Here is a 17740-nt window from a genome sequence, read left to right on the forward strand (position 1 = left end):
ATCCCCAAATGTGTCTCCTCACAACTTACACACTCCTGAGGGCAACAGGACAACATGTACGAAGTTGGACCTGATCAGGAAAATTGTGGTGTGGACAGCCCAGCTTTGTCTCTGCATAGTGCCCAGCTCCAGGCCCTTCCCCTCCCATTCCTGGAATTGTACCACCTCCCCACTTTCTGATAGCCATCCTTCACTTCCTGTGCAGCTCTGACTCCCCCTGACCATGGGGTGCCAGGGAGGTGGCCCCCTCTCTCTGGCCTCACATGCAGCTCTGGGGCTCAAAGCCAGGTGTGAATATGGGAGAAAGCCACATGCAAGTGTAGCAGCCATGCAGCACTTCCTATGAACTTGGGGTTGTCCCTGGCTCCGGCTGGGACTAAAAGGTGCCCAACTGCCCTCCTTGGGCATGTCCACATGCCCTCGTTGCCATTCCCTCTCCTGGCACCTCTCTGGGTCTCTGCTCCAGTGAGGCCTTATTTGCCAAGTAGCGGAACTGTGATGGGAGAGGAAGCAGGAAGCTATTTCTACCAGGTACCCCCCTCCCACTTCCCCTCTAACCCCACAAAGCAAGGGTAGGTCTCCCCACTCCAAAGATGCTCTGTTCTCCCCGCACCAGCTTCCTGCTTCCCTGTACCCCTAGAACCTAGTGTAGCAGAGCCAGGATCACCTGGTTGGCAGGAGAGGACCCTGCAGCACACAGATGCCCAGACCGGCCCTCTCACTCCCGAAGCCCCACTAATAACTGCATCCCCTGCTCTCCCCCCACTACCTACCCACTTGCTTGCTGGAGTAGCCTAAGTTCTGTTTACATGCACCCCAGGCTGTGACCCTACAGATCCAGTCCCAAACAGGAATTCTTTCTCTTTAAAAAGAAAAAAAAAATCTGATCATCCTAGCCTCTTTCAACTGCACTCAGACTGGTCAGGAGGTTGGGCTGGAATGGACAATCTAAGATGTAGAGTCAGAAGATCTAGCCTGAAAGGTAAGCCACCCTTTCTGTATTAGAGGCTTCTCTTCTCTAAGTGGAGACAATAAGAATGCCCCTCAAGCACTACACACTGGGGTCCGTTGGGGGGAAATGGGGGAGGGATGGGGGGGTGGGGAAGTGGGAAGAGATAGCATGAGGAGAAATGACAGATACAGGCTAGGGGACAGAAGACAGAAAACCACACTGCCATGTGTGTACCTATGCAACAATCTTGCATGTTCTTCACATGTACCCCAAAACCTAAAATGCAATAAAGAAAAATAAAATAAAATAAAATAAAATAAAAAAGAATGCCCCTCACTTCAGGGGGGTTAGGAGAAGAACATGCCATCACGGAGGGCAAAGCTTGCAGAGAGGGCCCTGCGCAGATGGAAACTAAAGTTGCAGACTCAGCTCAGGTCCTGGGGTCCAGGAGGGCAGTGAGCCAGTGGGGCACAGAGAGGACTGGGCCACCAGATAAAAGTAGCTATGCAGTTCCTGAGGACAGGGATGTTTTGGGAAGAGATTCCAGATGGGAGGGGAGGCTGGAAATACCCACAGGACAGGCCAGGCTTCAGTGTTTCTAGTTGCAGGCAATTGGCTATGCCTGTGCTGAGACCACCTGGAGAGCGGGATCTGCAGCTGCTTCCTTCAAGCCTCCTGCCCCAGCCACGCAGGAAGGAGTGGTCCATGCTGTCAGCCTTCCTGTCCCCACTGGTGCCCTACCTAATTGTTCAAGGCCAAGGCACACCAGGGCTGCCGCGTCACACGTCATCTAGGAGAACGGTGCCTGGAGGTGCGCAGTGCTGCCCTGTGCTGTGTCTGCCCTCCCCGGGCTCTGCTTTTGGGGAAAATTGTTGATCACAACACTCAGATTGTTGTAATCCGACTAGAAGGAACTCACGAAGGCAGGGCTTGTGACCATTCTTGACTGTTTTAATCCCAGCACCTCAGCCAGGCCCTGGAGCACAAGAGTTGCTCAATAACTATTCCCTGAGGAAGACAGCAGATAGGTGGATGAAACAATGCAATTTCTTAATCTGCTGGACAACTCACCTGCTCATTCCCAGGACCTTTCCCCAGCCCAGGGCCACCTGAGAGTCCTCCAGCACCCAGAAGGAACAACAAGGGCCTGAAGCCTCAAAGACTTGCAGCCACCTCTGGGTCTGCTCCTTTGTGACTCTGTGATTTCAGTTCCCATCTAAGATGACATGTGCAAAGTGCCCAGCTATGCCTGGCCCTTAGGTGGTAATCCTGGGCTGTGCTCTAGGAGGGAAGGGTAGGGGGCAGGGGTGCAGACTCTACCTGCTGTAAAGGCAAATGGATGATCCTTTGATTAAAAGGCAGTCTACAGAGCGACACAGGCACAGATAGAAACCCAGGGAAAGGCAGAGAGGAGAGAAAACGAGGCTTCTTTTCCACCCTGTCGTCAAGAGCAAGGGACCATCGTCAGGGCCTCTCTGGAGAGAGTCAGAGCCTGGGCCACCCCCTTCCACCTTGTGTTCCCGTGTCGTGTCAGGTCCTACTCCTCCCATTTCTTTGCCCCTGAAGTGCTGAGGGGGGGAGAGGGTGGATCCCAACCCTCCCCCTGCCCACTCTAGCTGTCAATCTGCTGTCTGGTAGAAAGACGTGAAGCCTCGTGACAACTGTGGGCAACTTTCCCCTGCCCCGCCTCCCGCCCCTGCCCTGCCCTCTTCCCCTCTGCTCCCTGTCAATGCTCTTCTCACTCTGCTCTGGGTCTTGCTTCCCTCCCTCTCTCCCTCCCTCCCTTCCTTCTTCTTTCCTCTGTTTCCCTTTGTCATCTCTTCCAGTCCTCACAGCTGATAAGCCTGTATACCCTCGTAAGATTCCTAATCGTGGGTTATGCTTTTAAGTGTCCACTCAGGTCAAGATCTTTCACAGACTTTGAGCATGGTATGTGTGCAATGGGGATGGGCTGGGCTCCTGGAGCTTCTATCCCTCTTGGAGACCTGATGCCTTCCCCAGAAGGTAGTCACTGGGCCATTGGTCCCCCTAAGTTAGACTAGGGGCCTGTTTTGCCCACCTTCCAGAATTAGGGTGCTCTTGGAAACAGGAGCCTCTCCCAGGGCTCAGCGCTACCTTTAGGTTTGGGAGATCAAAGTCCATAATTAACTGTTCAGGGCAAGTTAAGTGCTCCAAACTTTGGTGCTAAAAATACTGTATTTAGCATGCAAATTACGCCCTGACAGCTCCCCAGAGCCTGAGCCCGTGGGTGCCAGCCCCTTGTTTGTCATCACCACGGTTATTCTCAAGGTGGTAAGAATATTCCTCCCTCACTGGGTGGATTTACGCTTCATTTGTAGAAAGCAAAGTTTCTGTTGTCAGGGCAGTGCCAAGCTGTGGCCCAGAAGGCTTGGAGCCAGGGACTGGCCTGAAGGCTGAGAGCAGGGAGAACTGTCCAGGCCGCGGCGGTCAGGGCGTTCCCTGTTTCCCCCAGCCTGCCCCAGAGAAAGGCGATCCTGACATGCGACAGAAGACAGGGCAAGGGACACACGCAGACACAGACAATGCCAGCGCTTCCAAGGCCACCTTTTCCACAGAGCCTTCTCTACCCCGGTGGGTGAGAGGGCAAAGGATGGATCCTTCAGTGGAAGCAGGGGGAGGTGAGCAGTGGTGGTAACCTGGCTTCCTTGGGTTAGACCCTGCAGACACAGGGGTCTCGCTACCCTAGAATGCCAAGAATGGAGGTGGCGCTGCTCCTTTCTACCCGGGGGTCCTGGAAGGTGACTCTTGTCAAAGTTTTATTAGTTTGGTGCATGGATAGTGATGTTACAGAGTCTGGGGCCCAGGGGCTCTCCCAAGCTGTGGCTTCCCCTCCTCCCTCAGGGCAGGGCCAGGCAAGGCCAAATGGTTTTCAGCAGCCTCTTAGCCATGGGCTCCTCTAAGGCAGAGGCAGTGGAAGGGAAGGGAAACAGGAGAGAGAAAAGGCCAGAAGGAATGAAAAGGAAAGTGGTTTTGCATCAGACTGTGGCGGAGGCAGCCCCTCAAAGAACCTTTGATATCTCCCAGGCCAGGCCCAGATAGAGTTCCAAGGTCTGATCTCCCCGCCAGACCCCAGGCTGGCCAGCATGTGCTGTGAGAAGAAATGCATCACAGGGCCGTCCGAAGGTGGCAGGGTGGGCTAGGGCAAGGAGTTCCTCTCCCCACAGACCCTCCTGGGCCCTTCAAGATGAGGGTTCCTCTTCTCAGAGCAGGTGGAAACCACTTGGGGAGCTATCACAGGGTGAGGCGGGTCAGGACCCACCTGGGAAGTAGAGGTCCCCATCAGGGTGCAAGAGGGAGCTGAGGATTTTGGCTTGGGAATCTCTGGGGACCATCCTGCAGTCTGGTATTTACACAGGTCTCCCAGGACTGAAGCAGCCTGGCTCCTCGGCAAGAGAGCTTGCTTCCCTCCTGTGGGCCTTGCAGGGTGTGAACTGTCCATCTCTCCCCACCGCCTGCTCCAGGTCAAGCCCCACAAACAGAGAAAACTCAGCCTCTGGGCCCTGACTCTGGCCCCAGCAACCCCAGAGCCCCAGAGGAAGGTCAAGGAAGGCGGCTACATCTTTGGTGCCAAGGATAGGGGCCTGGAGGTGAGAGGGGGGACTCTGTGAGCTGCCCCTGAGCTGGGGGGTCCAGCCCCAGGGCTGGTACCATGCCCAGCTCACTAGCACTGCCCTGGCAGAGTGAGGGTGTGCGGGCAGTGAGGGGCACGGAGCCAAGCGAACACTGCAGGACCTGCCAAAGTGAAGAGGAGGCTGATCCACCTGGGCCTTCCTGCCCGCGGTTCACAGGGGTGAGGCCGGCCGGCCTGGGCAGGGAGGCGGGAAGCAGGCTGCTGTGCGGGTAGGCAGCAGAGTCAGCAGTGGAGGATCTTCAGGAAGGCCTTGCGGAACTCAATGTTGAAGGTGGTGTAGATGATGGGGTTCACGGCGCTGTTGACGTAGCCCAGCCACGTGAAGGCGCTGTACAGGACAGGCGGGATGTTGCAGTCACAGTGTATGTTCAGGATGTGTGTGATGAAGAAGGGCAGCCAGCAGATGATGAACACGCCTGGGGGAGAGGGCACGGTCAGGCTGGGACCCAGGACCGAGGAGCACGGCTGAGAACACCCACACTCAGTGTGCCCTGGCTCGTGTGCCAAGACAGTGGGCTGTAGCCACAGGAGCACTGCGGGAGGAGTCCAGGTCTTGGACCCTAAACCCGCTTCTCACACTCATTTGCAGTGAAGGATCCCTTCAGCTCCCTCAGCCTCACTTTCCTCATTCATCCTTTTCCCACCTCTTAGGAAAGGGTTCCTGGTTTAAAAATAAATCCAAAAAGTGACCATTCTGACCCAGGTCAGCCAGTAGAAATGGAAATATCTACTCTACTGCCAGGTCATCTAGGAGGGCTATAGACCCATGCCACTTAGTTCTCACAGCATCCTCAGGAGTTACGTAAGATAAAGGCTCATAGTGGCTCTGCAATCTACCCAAGGCCACGGACTCTTGAGCAGCAAAGCTGAAAGCTGAACTCCAGTCTATCCAGGTCCCCAAATGGCCAGGCTCTTGCTCCAGCCTTCCCTCAATTTCCTCAGTCTTGGCGGGTACACCCTTGCTAGTCCCTGCCTTGAACCATGCCTTCTCACCCAGGCTGGCCACCTACCTGCTCTGCTCACCTAACTCAGGTGTACTTTTTCCAGGACCTCTTGTGCAGGCGTGACATTCAGCCTGGAAGCAGTGTGTACATGGAATGCCCTATGTTTCATGTAGACATCTTGGAGACTGAGTGGTGTCTGGGAAGAGTGGGGCCACAGAGCCAAGCCCCTATGGACTGTCTGGCTCCAATCCTAGGCTACCACATCCCGGTCCCAGGATGATGAGTGGTCCCATGGGACCAAGTGCTCTCATTCATAAAAGAAAGGAGGTAACAGCTGCCCCACTCATGCTCCAGGGTCATCAGGCAGTCAAAGGGGATTCAGGTGCTACCTGGAAGACAGAGTCACAGGTGTCCCTCCTTCTCCCAGCCACCCATATTAGTCAGCCCTTTTTACTACATGGACTTCTATTGTGGACAGGGCCGCTTTTCATTTAGATTGGGGACCACCCCTCAACATCCCTTTTATTTTTCACAGCCCTGGTCCCATGGAGTCTTACTTGAGTGCAAGTGGACTGAATTTCCCAGTTCCTCAACAAGAGCAATAATAATAAAAACATAATGATGACACTTACATATGCAGAGCAATTTGCAGTTTAGAAAATGCTTTCACCAACTGATCGTCACAACAACCCTGAGAAGTAAGCTACTCTACAGATGGGGAGACTGGAGAGAGAAAATGACTTTCCTGGACACACAGGCACATGAGGTTCTGGTGGCAGCATAATAGACTGGTCAAGTTCCCAGACTCTGGAGTCAGACTGCCTGAGTTCAAACCATGGGTCCTCTTGGTCAGGTTATATGACCACTCTAAACCTCCGTTTGCCATCTGTAAAGTGAGCACAGTTACAGAATCTACCTAATAGAGCTGTCTGTACGTCAATGGGCTGGGCCTGTGCCTGAGGAAAGGCTAGCCCCGTGACCCTGCAGCCACGGTTAGGAAGGATGTGGTAAGGAATGGGATCTTTCGCAGACCGAGCTGTGGCCAGCAGCCAGGGCCGACTCACCAAGAACGATGGCGAGCATCTGAGTGGCTTTCTTCTCCTTCTGCTGGGAGAGCTTCCTACGGCTTATGGTCTTGAGGGAGGTCCGGGTTTTGCCATTGGGCATGGTCTGGATCTCAAAGAACTTGGCAATCCTGGGGTGGTTTCTGGCATGCCCGTTCTTCTCTGGTTTGGCGGGGCTGTCAGTAGTGCTGTGGAGACCGTGGTGGGACGGGTCGGGGAGAGTCAGCTGGTGGTGGCTGGGCGGGATGGGGCTGTACCGGGTCCTCTCGGGTGGGCTGGTGCTAGAGAGCATCTCCATCTCCAGCTCCTGGGCTCGCCGGGCAGCCTCCTGCACCAGAGGCAGAGGGCTCTGGGTAAAGCCACGCCAGTTCCCAGGCATCAGCCACCCATCTCACAGGCCCCTCCCTTTCCCCTCTGAAGACTCTTGCAAACACCACAGGGTCACCCTGCAAGTGAGGCAAGAATGTCACTGAGACATGGGACCCAGGACCCACGGCAGGCCCTGCAGAATTGTCTCTGTCCTATTCCCCATGGCAATCATCATGCAGCCTCAATACTCCACCTCTATTCTGCTGGGACTAAGTACCAGGGACTTGTCTCTCATGGCCTGAGCAACACTTACTGTCAGCAAAGTGCCAGGTGCCACAGTGGCTGCTGGGGTAAAGAGCTGATGATGTTCCGCCCTGCCTCCAGAAACTCATGTTCAGACTGCAAAGAGGGCACCCACCCCTGTTCTCCCTACCAGGATCAAACAAGGGGCCCAGTGCTCCTGCTTCATGGATATCTGCACCTGCATACACACATGGCCTCCATATTCTCCTGGATAGACTGATCCAGGTCCCAAAGGGCTGACCCCTGAGGCCCCACATCTTTCCTGCTGGGGTGACTGAGAGGGCCCTGGCATGAATCTACTCATGGCGTCCTGGGTTCTTCTGTAGGTTCTCCTGTTTGAGGCCTTGGAGGTGTTATTCTGAGCTTCTGAAGTGCAGCCTCGCTATGTCCCCAGGTGGCATAACTGGGTTGCTGCCTTGGCCCTGACCCTGAGTCTCTGTTTTGGCACCTGCAGCATAAACAGCTTCTTAGGGTTCTGCCCTTGCAGTGCAGATGAAGGCAAGATGCCTGACCTGGATTTTGTAAGTGGCCCTCTGTGGGTTCTCTGGCCCTGTTCTCCATTCCCCTGGGTGATGAAACGCCTGCTGCCTGCATCCTGGTATAGCTACCACCTGGCAGAGGCTGGGGTCTGCTGGGCTTCTGCACCTGAAGGCTCTATGGACACAGAGTGCTCCACCATCAGAAACCAAAGCTGCTCTGCTCCGTCCTTCACCCGAACCTGCCTGTCCATAAAGCAGCTCATGTCAGTGGAAAGAACACAGGTGTGGAGTTCAAAGTCTAAGGTCTGGGCTGAGTGTCACCAACCCTTGAGACTTGGGTGAGTCGCCTAATCTCTCTGAGCCTGTTTCCTCTTCTGTAAACTGAAGATTGGTTCGATCAAAAAGACTTACCTCCCAGGGTCGTGGTGAGGATTTGATGAGATAATAGGGATATGGTAGATGTTTGAGAAATGGGAATAGCCATTATTATCATTTTTATTTTGTTGGTACAGCCAACCATTTTCTTGTACACATCCATGCCTTGCAGAATCGAGGTGTCTCACTCCATGCCTGCTTAGAGGTGTGTGTGCATCATGAGTCTGCCCTCAGCTGAGGCAATGTGGGGGTTTCTTGGGTGCTTCTCCCATTGGCCAGCTTCTGAGGTCTCAGAACCATGGCCAGTGGGCAGAAAGACCTGGCTCTGGGTCCCTGGCCTGAGCACTTACCACTCTCCGCCTGTTCACTGGGAAACTCCCATTAGACTTCATGATAACGGTGCAGAGTTTCATGTCCTCGGGGTGAGTGCAGTTGCCCTGTGGAGTGAGCCAGCACATGGGTCACACAAGGTGGTGGGGATGGAGGAGGCAGAAACCCAAAGTGCAGCAGTCCATGGAACTCAGACTGGGCAGAAGGGCTCAGACATCAGGAGGATGGGGGCCAGAGGAGGCAGCTGGGGTAAGAGGGAAGGCTGGAATGAGACAGGAAGTGGTGGGTAGGATGAGGGACACAGGACCCTGATTTTTAAGGAACACCTGCTAAGGGCCTGGCACTGTTTCAGGCACACTCACATCCCTTCTCACATGGAATCCTCAAGACCACCCTGTGAGGTTGGTATTTTGATTCCCATTTAACAGATGAGAAGACAGGCTCAGAGAAGTTAAGCAACTTGCCTAAGGTCACTCAGCGAAAAAGTGGCAGTGACAGGATCTGAACCTGATATGTCTAATCCAAGAGCTCTTGTTCCTTCCATACCCACACACTGTCTTCCTCAGGAAGGACTGAGTGAAGGGGAGGATTCGCAAGATCGGGGGAAAACGAAAGAGGAGCAAAGGAGAGACTTAGTGGCGAGGAAGTCAGGAGGAGGGATGTGTGCCTGGAAGGGAGGACAGAGAGTACGGAAGGTAAACGAAAGAGGATGGAGGAGTCAGAGGGAGCTGCAAGGAGACAGGGAACCCAGAAGAGAGGAAGAGAGGAGCCCAGGCAGGTACCAAGCAAGAGTTGCCACCTTCAGTCACAAAGATCTCCAAGCAAAGACTTCTCCCTGTTGTTGAGCGCCATGGACCCCGCCTCCCTCTCCTGGAGACTTAAGGCGCTCCACTGAGGTCCCCACCTTCACGATCTGCCCTTGCCCTGCTGCTGGGAGCTCTTTTAGCCTGGACCTAACCCTTGCTGAGGCATCCCAAGTTCCCACCCGAGCATAGGATGAGCCCTCTTGGTAATGGTTAGGCGGGGACACTTGGAGTAGGGGGCAGGGGTCTTGAGACCTTTAGTGGGGCCCTCAGGTGGGCCCTGAAAGCTCGGCTGCTGCGCTTGGTGTTGACTCGCTTGCGGCGTCTGCGGAGGACAATGTAGATCTTGATGTAGACCAGCAGGGTGACGATGAAGGGCACGTAGAAGGAGACGATAGAGGAGTAGACCACGAAGGCCGGGTTGGCGATGATGCACTCATTCTGGTCTGCGGGAGGGAGAGCCCAGGTGGGCAGGAAGTCAGTGGGCCTACTGGACCACAATTCCACAAGAGCACATTTATGCCCTTCCAGGAACGAGTAGCGATTTTACAGAGAATACGACTGTGACTAGATGTTTAAGGCTTCCTGGTCAGTTTTTCTTTATTTTTTTTTTCACCACAAACTCCGCCTCCTGGGTTCAAGTGATTCTCCTGCCTCAGCCTCCCAAGTAGCTGGAATTACAGGTGTGCACCACCATGCCTGGTTAATTTTGTATTTTTAGAAGAAATGGAGTTTCTCCGTGTTGGCCAGGCGGGTCTTGAACTCCTGATCTCAGGGGATCCACCCGCCTCAGCCTCCCAAATTGCTGGGATTACAGGCGTGAACCACCATGCCCAGCCTTGGTCATATTAGATATACATAAATGCACAACAGAAACCAGAGTATTAAAAACATGATTATGAGAAAAAAGCTAAGCTATGATGGTGGGCTACTCCCAGGTCTTTTCATTACTAGTCCCTCATTACTTGGTCATTAGTTTTGCCATGTCTAGGCATAACAATTTTAAAGCTGGAGTATCCAGAAGGAATGACACAAGAAAACTTTTAAAAGAATAAACCATCATTTTAATCTGACCTGTGTACTGGGAGAGGTCTGCCACCTATTAATTTTTGCAGGAAGATAACTTGGCTCTGTTTGTTGAACTCACTTTGTTCCTATGTGTTTCACATGTTTGCATGCCCTTCCAGGTCTACCAGATGCCTGTCCTCTATCTCAGGGCCTTCTCACATTAATCTGAGTGGGAATCTAAATGCTATTCCCACTTAGAATTCCTGTGATGCTTATAGTAGATGTTGCACCACACATTTTCAAGGCTTCACTGTACCCTGCGTTGTTAGGATCTCTCGAGGTGCACACTTGCAATTGCTCTTGTCTCTGATCAGCGGAAGTTCCACGCTGGTAGGGGCTTTGTGTTCCCTCTGTCTGAGACACTCCTGACTCTGCCTCCCACAGAAATGGGCATGTGGTCAGCTCACCTTCTACTCGTTTCTAGCTTTCCTGCTCCAGGTGGCTCGGGCCTGGCCTGGGTTTAGTGGGCCCTGAAGGCTGCAGCTTCATTACAAAAACACCATTGTCATGGGCAGACAGAAGCACAGGAGCCTCCCCTATCCCATGTGCATGTGCATATACACACACACACAGTTTGTGAAGCATGTCTTGCCTCAACTTAATAACCAAAGTTGAAAATTGCCAGACATCCCCCTGAACCGTTATCCTCAATCCTCATCCAACTCCATCATATCTCAGGCCACTGTTTTCTCTCTGTCAACCTAGAACGACTCTTGAGTTGGGCTTGGCCCAGGACACGCAGCCTGGTCTCAGTCCAGGATGGCGATAGGTCCCTATTGGGCCTCCACCCGGATCTGTGCCAGGGACGCAGCTCCCTCAGGGCCCCTCAAAGGAGAGGGGCCCCAGGGCCAGCTAAGTCTCAGACAAACAAAAGCAGGACGTACCTGTGTTATTGAGTCCGAAGAGGAGCGGGCAGGAGATGGTGAAGGACAGGACCCAGACGATGGCGATCATGACGGTGACCCGGCGCTTGGAGCTGTAGCGCGTATTGTACAGCATGGGCATGGCCACAGCTGTGTACCTGCAAGGGCGAGGGACCCTGAATCTGGGGACCCTGAATCCCCTGAGGTCAGGCATAGGGACCCTCACTCCACACAATATGCACACACCAGAGGCAACTCAATCCTTGGGGCTAAACAGTTGACCCATGTCTATGAAGCTTGCCTGATATGCTTACTCACCCCTCCCTCCTGTCTGCAGCACTCTCATGGTGAGACAGTTGGCAAAGCCCAAACACTTCATGACTGGTGAGCTATTGTTTACTCTTGGCTCAATCTACTATTCTAACCAGCCCCACTTGGATTTCAGGCTCTTTGAAGGACCATGGCCTGGATCTCTGCAGCTTTGAAACTGTACCCACTGAACCATGCTGAGCCCATGAAGGGGGAAGTGTTTGTTGATAAATTGGTAGCCAGGCTCCTCAGAGCAAGGTTTAAGCCCCAGTTAGCAGAAAATAACAATGGCAATTGTTTAAAATCCTTCATCATATTTCTTTACTCAGCACTTCTCATTCATTAACTTATTTCATCTTCCAAGAATGCTGTGAGGGAGGTAGGGTCATATCTGTGCAAATTATTGAAAGACTCCAAGGATGCAGCTTAGCAAGGTGTACATGGCCTGGCATCCTTGGCTGTGTGCTCCATTCTGGACATAAAATGCATAACCAGATACTTCAGCTCCAGGGGGTAGATGTCATCATTGTAGGTTTCTAGAAAATGAAACTGGGAGCTCTGAGAATGCCCATGATCTGCCCAAGGTCACATGAGTAAGATGTGATAGAGCTAAGGCTTCCATCAGAATCACAAACTTTCCATTTTCTGCTGGTCACTGTCTGAGTATGCTTGGCAGCATCACTGTCTATAGATGGTTTCTCTTAAGGAGCATATACTCTCCTAGCTAAACATACACACATGCACACCCACACACACAAACAGATGGACCCATATGCACACAGATAGCTGCCCAGCATCACAGACCCCAGACACAGCCTGACTTTGAGAAGAGCTGGGGCATCCGGAATGGTGAGTGGCCAGGGCCACCTCTCCCACCCTGGCTGGGCTCACCTGTCGATGCTGATGGCACACAAGTTCAGGATGCTCGCCGTGCACATCATGACGTCCAGAGTGACGAAGATGTCACAGTGAATCCTGCTGAATTTCCACTCGCCCACCACCTGGGGACAGGCAACGTAATGGATGGACAGCAGGAGGAGGAGATTAGCTTAGGTCCTGTATCCTGGTCCTCCTGGAGCCAATAAGGCTGCGGGCTCAGGAGGCAGCTGCAAGTCTTGCAAACATCCAGGTGGGGTATGGGGGTGGGGCGATGCCCATGGGTGTCTGAGGCCCTCGCCCCTGGGTTTTCTTCTCCCGGATACATAAGGCCACTTAATGCTAATTACTGTGCTAGAGGAAAGACAGCCGGCTTATACGGAGGGCCTCAACTTTGAACCTTAATCTGTGTAACCTTTTTTATCCCCGTGTGTTTTTTTAGATTCTGTATTGGGTATTTGGCATCCATTCATCACAGAGACAACTATATTGACTATATTTTTCTGTGTACTCTGTTCCTGATATTCTGGCACTTGGGAGCCTCACAGACCCAGAGAGAGACTTCCCATCCCAGAGCTAGTTAATTCCTGAAGACAGAAAATGACTGACTTGGAAGGATGCCTCTGAAATGCAAGCCAGCCACCCTGTTTCTCTAACTCACACTCACTGAGCCAATATTTCCTCTGTCTCAAATTATCCCAGGTACCAGAGAGACAACGAGCGATCACTTGCAGCCCAAAGCCTGCCAGGATGATTGCGACTCACCGACCCTAGGTTGCTTAGTCTGCCCTGCCTTGCGTTTCCTGTGGGAGCCTCAACAGGGCTGTAGCCTGGGCTTTCCCTCACCAAGCTTCTGCCTCCTGACCCAAGCCTGCTGCTTCCCCCTGCACCCCACATGGCAGGCCAAGCCTCTGGTTTCTAGGGATATTGTACATCACTATAAACTCTTCCCAATGCCACTGGCCTCCTTGTGTTCTCACTCAGCTATACCTTTGTAAATTAGATTCCAGGTAAAACTTTAGAATGCCCATGAGGAAACTGAGAATGAGGAAACCGAGCCTCCAAAAAGTGCAGTGATTTCCTCAAGGCCTGTGGGCTCAGTTCCTGGTCCTGCGCTAGCCCGGGCTCTGAGCAAGCCAGGCAAGCCCTTCAGTGGTTAGCCCAGTGCTTGGCAGAGTTGGGGCCCCAAAATTATCTGTTAAGAATAATGGTGAAGAGGAAAACTCTCAATGAAATGAAGAAGAAATTTCTGCTCCGTATACTCAGAGAATGAAAGAAGACAGATCTGGGCTAGGGCTCCAGGAACGCCCCAGTGGGCTGGGGAGGGGTTGCTGTGATGAGCTATCCTTGGAAGGAAGGGAAATAAGAAGTCTAGCTCCTGGCAGGAGCATGTTTCTCATACACACATGCACATGCACACAGGAACACACACATGCACACACACACACGCACACACACACACACGCACACACACGCACACACACACACATTACCCCATACCACCCATTCACACAAAGGCACACATTCACAGGGCAGGCTGTCCCTAGCACTCTGGAAGCTTGGAGCAGCCCCAATTCCCTGAGGATGGAGTCAGGACAGGGAGAGGCACCTTTGGCGTCTACCAATAGGAGCAGAGAGGAGCTGGAAAGCCCCCTCCCACCACCCGGAGTAGGGCAGACTACGTGTCACTGTGCAGCTCAGCGGCAGGGCTAATTATAACCTTGCTTGTTCTGATCACTGCCCTCTGTTCTGCTCCTAGGCATCCAACCAAACACTGCCATTTAAGCTCAATGATGGGCAATGCAGCTGCTGTCATCTTGTGTGGCAGAAACAGCAGCTGGCCCCAGAATGCAGGAAGCCTCTCATGGGGCGATGTCTTCCCAGAGCCTCTCCCGGCTCCCTATGCTGCTGTGCTGACCAGGTGGGCAGGAGCTGACAGCTGGATGTCCAGTTTGGGGGTGGAGGCAGGAGGGCACGTAAAGTTTCCTGGCATAAACAGAGTATACCCTTAGGGTAACACTGGGCAGGGAACGCCACCTGGTTTACATCCCATCTTGAAGCCCCTCCTAGGACTGGTACTTGAGAACCACTTTCATGTCCCTGGGGATCTAGGTTGAGATATCAGGGTTTTCCTCCTTTCTTTCCCTCCTCTCTGCCCTCCTTCTTTCCTACAAACACTTATTGAGCAACTTACTCTGTGCCAGGCTCAATCCTAGACTCCTGGACACAGTTGTAAGCAGTTCAGACACAGAACCTGCCTTCATGGACATCTTAAATCTCTTCTTGCACTGGACTATCTGGAGCCCAAAAGAACAAAGAGATTTCCTCTGTGTTCCCAGGGGCAGCTGCCCCGGAGAGTAGTTAGGGCTGCTGACTCAAAGACTCAAGGAAATGCATTGGCGGCCACTGTCCATAGACATTTACTGTGTGCATTGCACTTTATCTCATGTATTGGTCTTAGAACTCTTACGAGAAGGGCTTGCTCATCCCCATGCATAGGTGAGGGAACGGAAGCCCAGAGAGGCCGTGTAACCTGGCCACGCTCAGCCACCAAGTGTGCAGCAAAGCTGGAATCCGAAGCACCACATCCCATGCTCTCTACTAAGCTGTCCTGGAAGGCACCATCTAGCTTATCAAAAGAGGAGATAATTATGTGACAAGCGCTTGGTAAGCATAAAGTGTGAAAAGGAAAGATGATTATTTAAAGGGTAGACAAAACTAGGGAGGGTCAGAGAAAAACACGAAGCAAGATCACTTGGTGATTTAGCAGCAGAGGAAGGAGTGACCCCAGGTTCTCGAGTTGAACCCAGGGCTCTTTTCTTCATCCCCCAGGCATCATTCATTAATACTCTTGCTCACAGAAAGCTGAGACCTGGAGTACAGGCCCTGAGCTGGCTCAGCTAAGCCCTAATAACTATAATACTACTAAGGACTTACCATGTGTCAGGCCCTGTTCCAAACACTTGATGCTCATGTCTTAGGATGCAGACAGTAAGCCTCAGAGGCACATGACATGACCACCTCTCCTCCGTACCTCCAGCCAGCTACTCGCTCTCCCTGCTGGGTGGCTTTGCTGAGGATGCAAGCGTGTCCCTCCCTCTCCTGGATAATTTTTCCTAAAGCATCACTTCTCCCTGAAAGTCTTCCTTGACACCCCCGCGCTGGGCCGCATGCTCCACACCTTCTCCGATGGGGACTGCGCTACTGTCACCCGCAGCAGACTGCCCTGTAGGGGCCTTGTCAGCCTCTGCAGCCCCCGCAGGCCAGTGCCTCAGCTCGTTGCACAAGGATTGGGGTAAGACATCAAAGTGCTCCGTCAATGCTGACCGAGTGAATGAATAACTCTGACATCTTTGTTCACCTTCTCAATCTCCTCTTCTCATCTAGAAAATAAACTCACACAGGAAGCCTCTCCCTAAAGGGTTGTGACGCCTATGTGGAATGGCACATGGGGACATCAGGATCAAAAGGAGTGGAGCTGGGAGTTGAACCTGGTCCTCTCACTCCAGAACCAGCGTGCTTTATGTACACTGAGCAAAATAATAATGCACACCTAGTCCTAAGCCACACAGGTGCTGGCATGGCAGGTTATTGGGGGCCTTTTGGCACTGCTGGAAATGGAACAGGAGGGAAACACCTGGAAGACAAAAGCACGTCTCAGAGAGGGGACAGTGTGTGGTTGTAAGGACGTCAGGGCGGGCTGAGACGCCACCTGGGACGTTCTCTAGGGACAACCAATAGCTGAGATAACACCCATTAAACAGGGCTCAGTGTCCAGCTCAGCCTGATGAGATGCCGTGGGGGAGTCTGAGCTCTGCCCTGTGAGAATGGCTTCCGAACCCTCCTTCCCTGACACACTCAGCTTCACCTTTAAAACAAGGTGAACAAGCATGTATAAAGAATTTGTTTGCACGACTTACGGATTCCTGGGAATCCACTACAGCCCTATGGATTTGTCCCTACCCTCGTGTCCGGGTAGGGACAGGGGGTCTGGAAGCCAACAGAAATCATGCACAGAGCCGTGGGCAGAACACACCTCCCTCTGGGAAGGGGGTACCTATTTGCCTGGGGCGAGCAGAGGGAAGACTCTCTCCTTTATCTTTATTTCATGGGGAGGGGTGAAGAGGAAGGAGAGAGTCCTCTCTTTGTGGAGCAGTGCTGGATGTCTATTGTCATCTTTATCTTCATCATCATCGTCATGGCTGACATTTACACAGTGCTCACTGTGAGTCACGCAGCATTCTAATCACTTTTCATACATTATCTCATTTGATCCTCAACAATGCTATAAGGTACAATACTATTATTATCTGCATTTTATAGACAAGGAAACTGAGGCACAGAGTGGTTGTTTGCTCTACCATTTTTCCCTATGGTGTGAGATCTAACACCCTCCTTTGGAAGAGGGAAGAAGAAGGGAATCAAGCATAAAAATTAGGAGGCATGGACAGAGTCTAGGCTAGGGACCCTCGTCATCAGGGATCCAGGGGGAACTGGACTCCTGGCCCGTGTCACCTAAATATTTTTATGTTGTTTTATATTTGTGTTTCCTTTTGATTCTTCCTTAATATCCAATCAGGTCATTTTGGCAGTTGCAGCCTGCCTTGGCTCTAGTAAAGGAAGCCAAGGGGTGAGGGATCAGAACTCCCCTGGGGCCAGGTGACGGTAACAACAGTAAGAGCAGGAGGTCCTTGGGGGTCCCAGGGCAGGGAGGTGCTTCACTTTCCACCAGCCGCACCTCCTCGCCTGATCTTCCTCCTCTAGATGTCGCCTCTGTTTAAACCTACAAAGCTTTTATATTTTCTTTCAACAACCCCTTCCCTTGGGCAGGGATGGCCTCAGAGGCAGTGGTCAATTCCTCCCCTGCTCAGGACAGGAAGGTCATTGTTCAGTGGGCAGAGCACTGGCACTTTCCGAAATGTCTGGTCAGCTCCCCATGCACCCAGACTCCCAGGCTGCTTCAGCCCCGGACAGGCCACTCCAGAAACCCAGGCAGAGAAAGAAACCCAGGCTTGTGTCCACTGATGTCCCCTAGATGCCCCCACATCTGCTTGCTGGCTCTGCAGGTGTCTCCCTGGAGAAGAATACCTGCTTTGAGATTTCTCCTTGTGACCTGGGTGAAGAAAGGCAACTTCTTCTCCAAAGCCTGTTTCTTTTTCCCTTTTCTTTTCTTTTTTTTTTCTTTTTTTTTTTTTTTTTTTTTTTTTTTTTTTTTTTTTTTTTGAGATGGAGTCTTGCTCCGTCCCCAGTCTGGAGTGCAGTGGCGCCATCTTGGCTCACTTCAACCTCTGCCTCCTGGATTCAAGCAATTCTCCTGCCTCAGCCTCCTGAGTAGCTGGAATTACAGGCACGTGCCACTACACCCAGCTAATTTTTGTATTTTTAATAGAGACGAGGTTTCACTATGTTGGCC

At 52.5% G+C, this 17740-nt stretch overlaps 1 protein-coding gene across 3 annotated transcripts in view; it reads right to left on the reverse strand.

Moving 5' to 3' along the window:
- Nucleotides 1-3608: 3608 nt before the first annotated feature.
- Nucleotides 3609-17740, reverse strand: part of DRD2 (dopamine receptor D2) — a 67194-nt gene continuing 53062 nt past the window's right edge. For 2 of the 3 annotated variants that reach the window (XM_039470923.2, XM_003923693.4), the window contains exons 3-8: nt 12343-12452; nt 11164-11300; nt 9467-9657; nt 8429-8515; nt 6613-6940; nt 3609-5020 (exon numbers count right to left, since the gene is read on the reverse strand). In XM_039470923.2, coding sequence (XP_039326857.1) covers nt 4827-5020; nt 6613-6940; nt 8429-8515; nt 9467-9657; nt 11164-11300; nt 12343-12452 — 1047 coding nt within the window. In that variant the 3' untranslated portion in view covers nt 3609-4826. The remainder of the gene's footprint in view (nt 5021-6612; nt 6941-8428; nt 8516-9466; nt 9658-11163; nt 11301-12342; nt 12453-17740) is intronic. The other variant, XM_039470924.2, reaches the window with a different exon arrangement.

The sequence above is a fragment of the Saimiri boliviensis genome, chromosome 6 (genome assembly GCF_048565385.1).
Source record: "Saimiri boliviensis isolate mSaiBol1 chromosome 6, mSaiBol1.pri, whole genome shotgun sequence".
NCBI lineage: Eukaryota > Metazoa > Chordata > Mammalia > Primates > Cebidae > Saimiri > Saimiri boliviensis.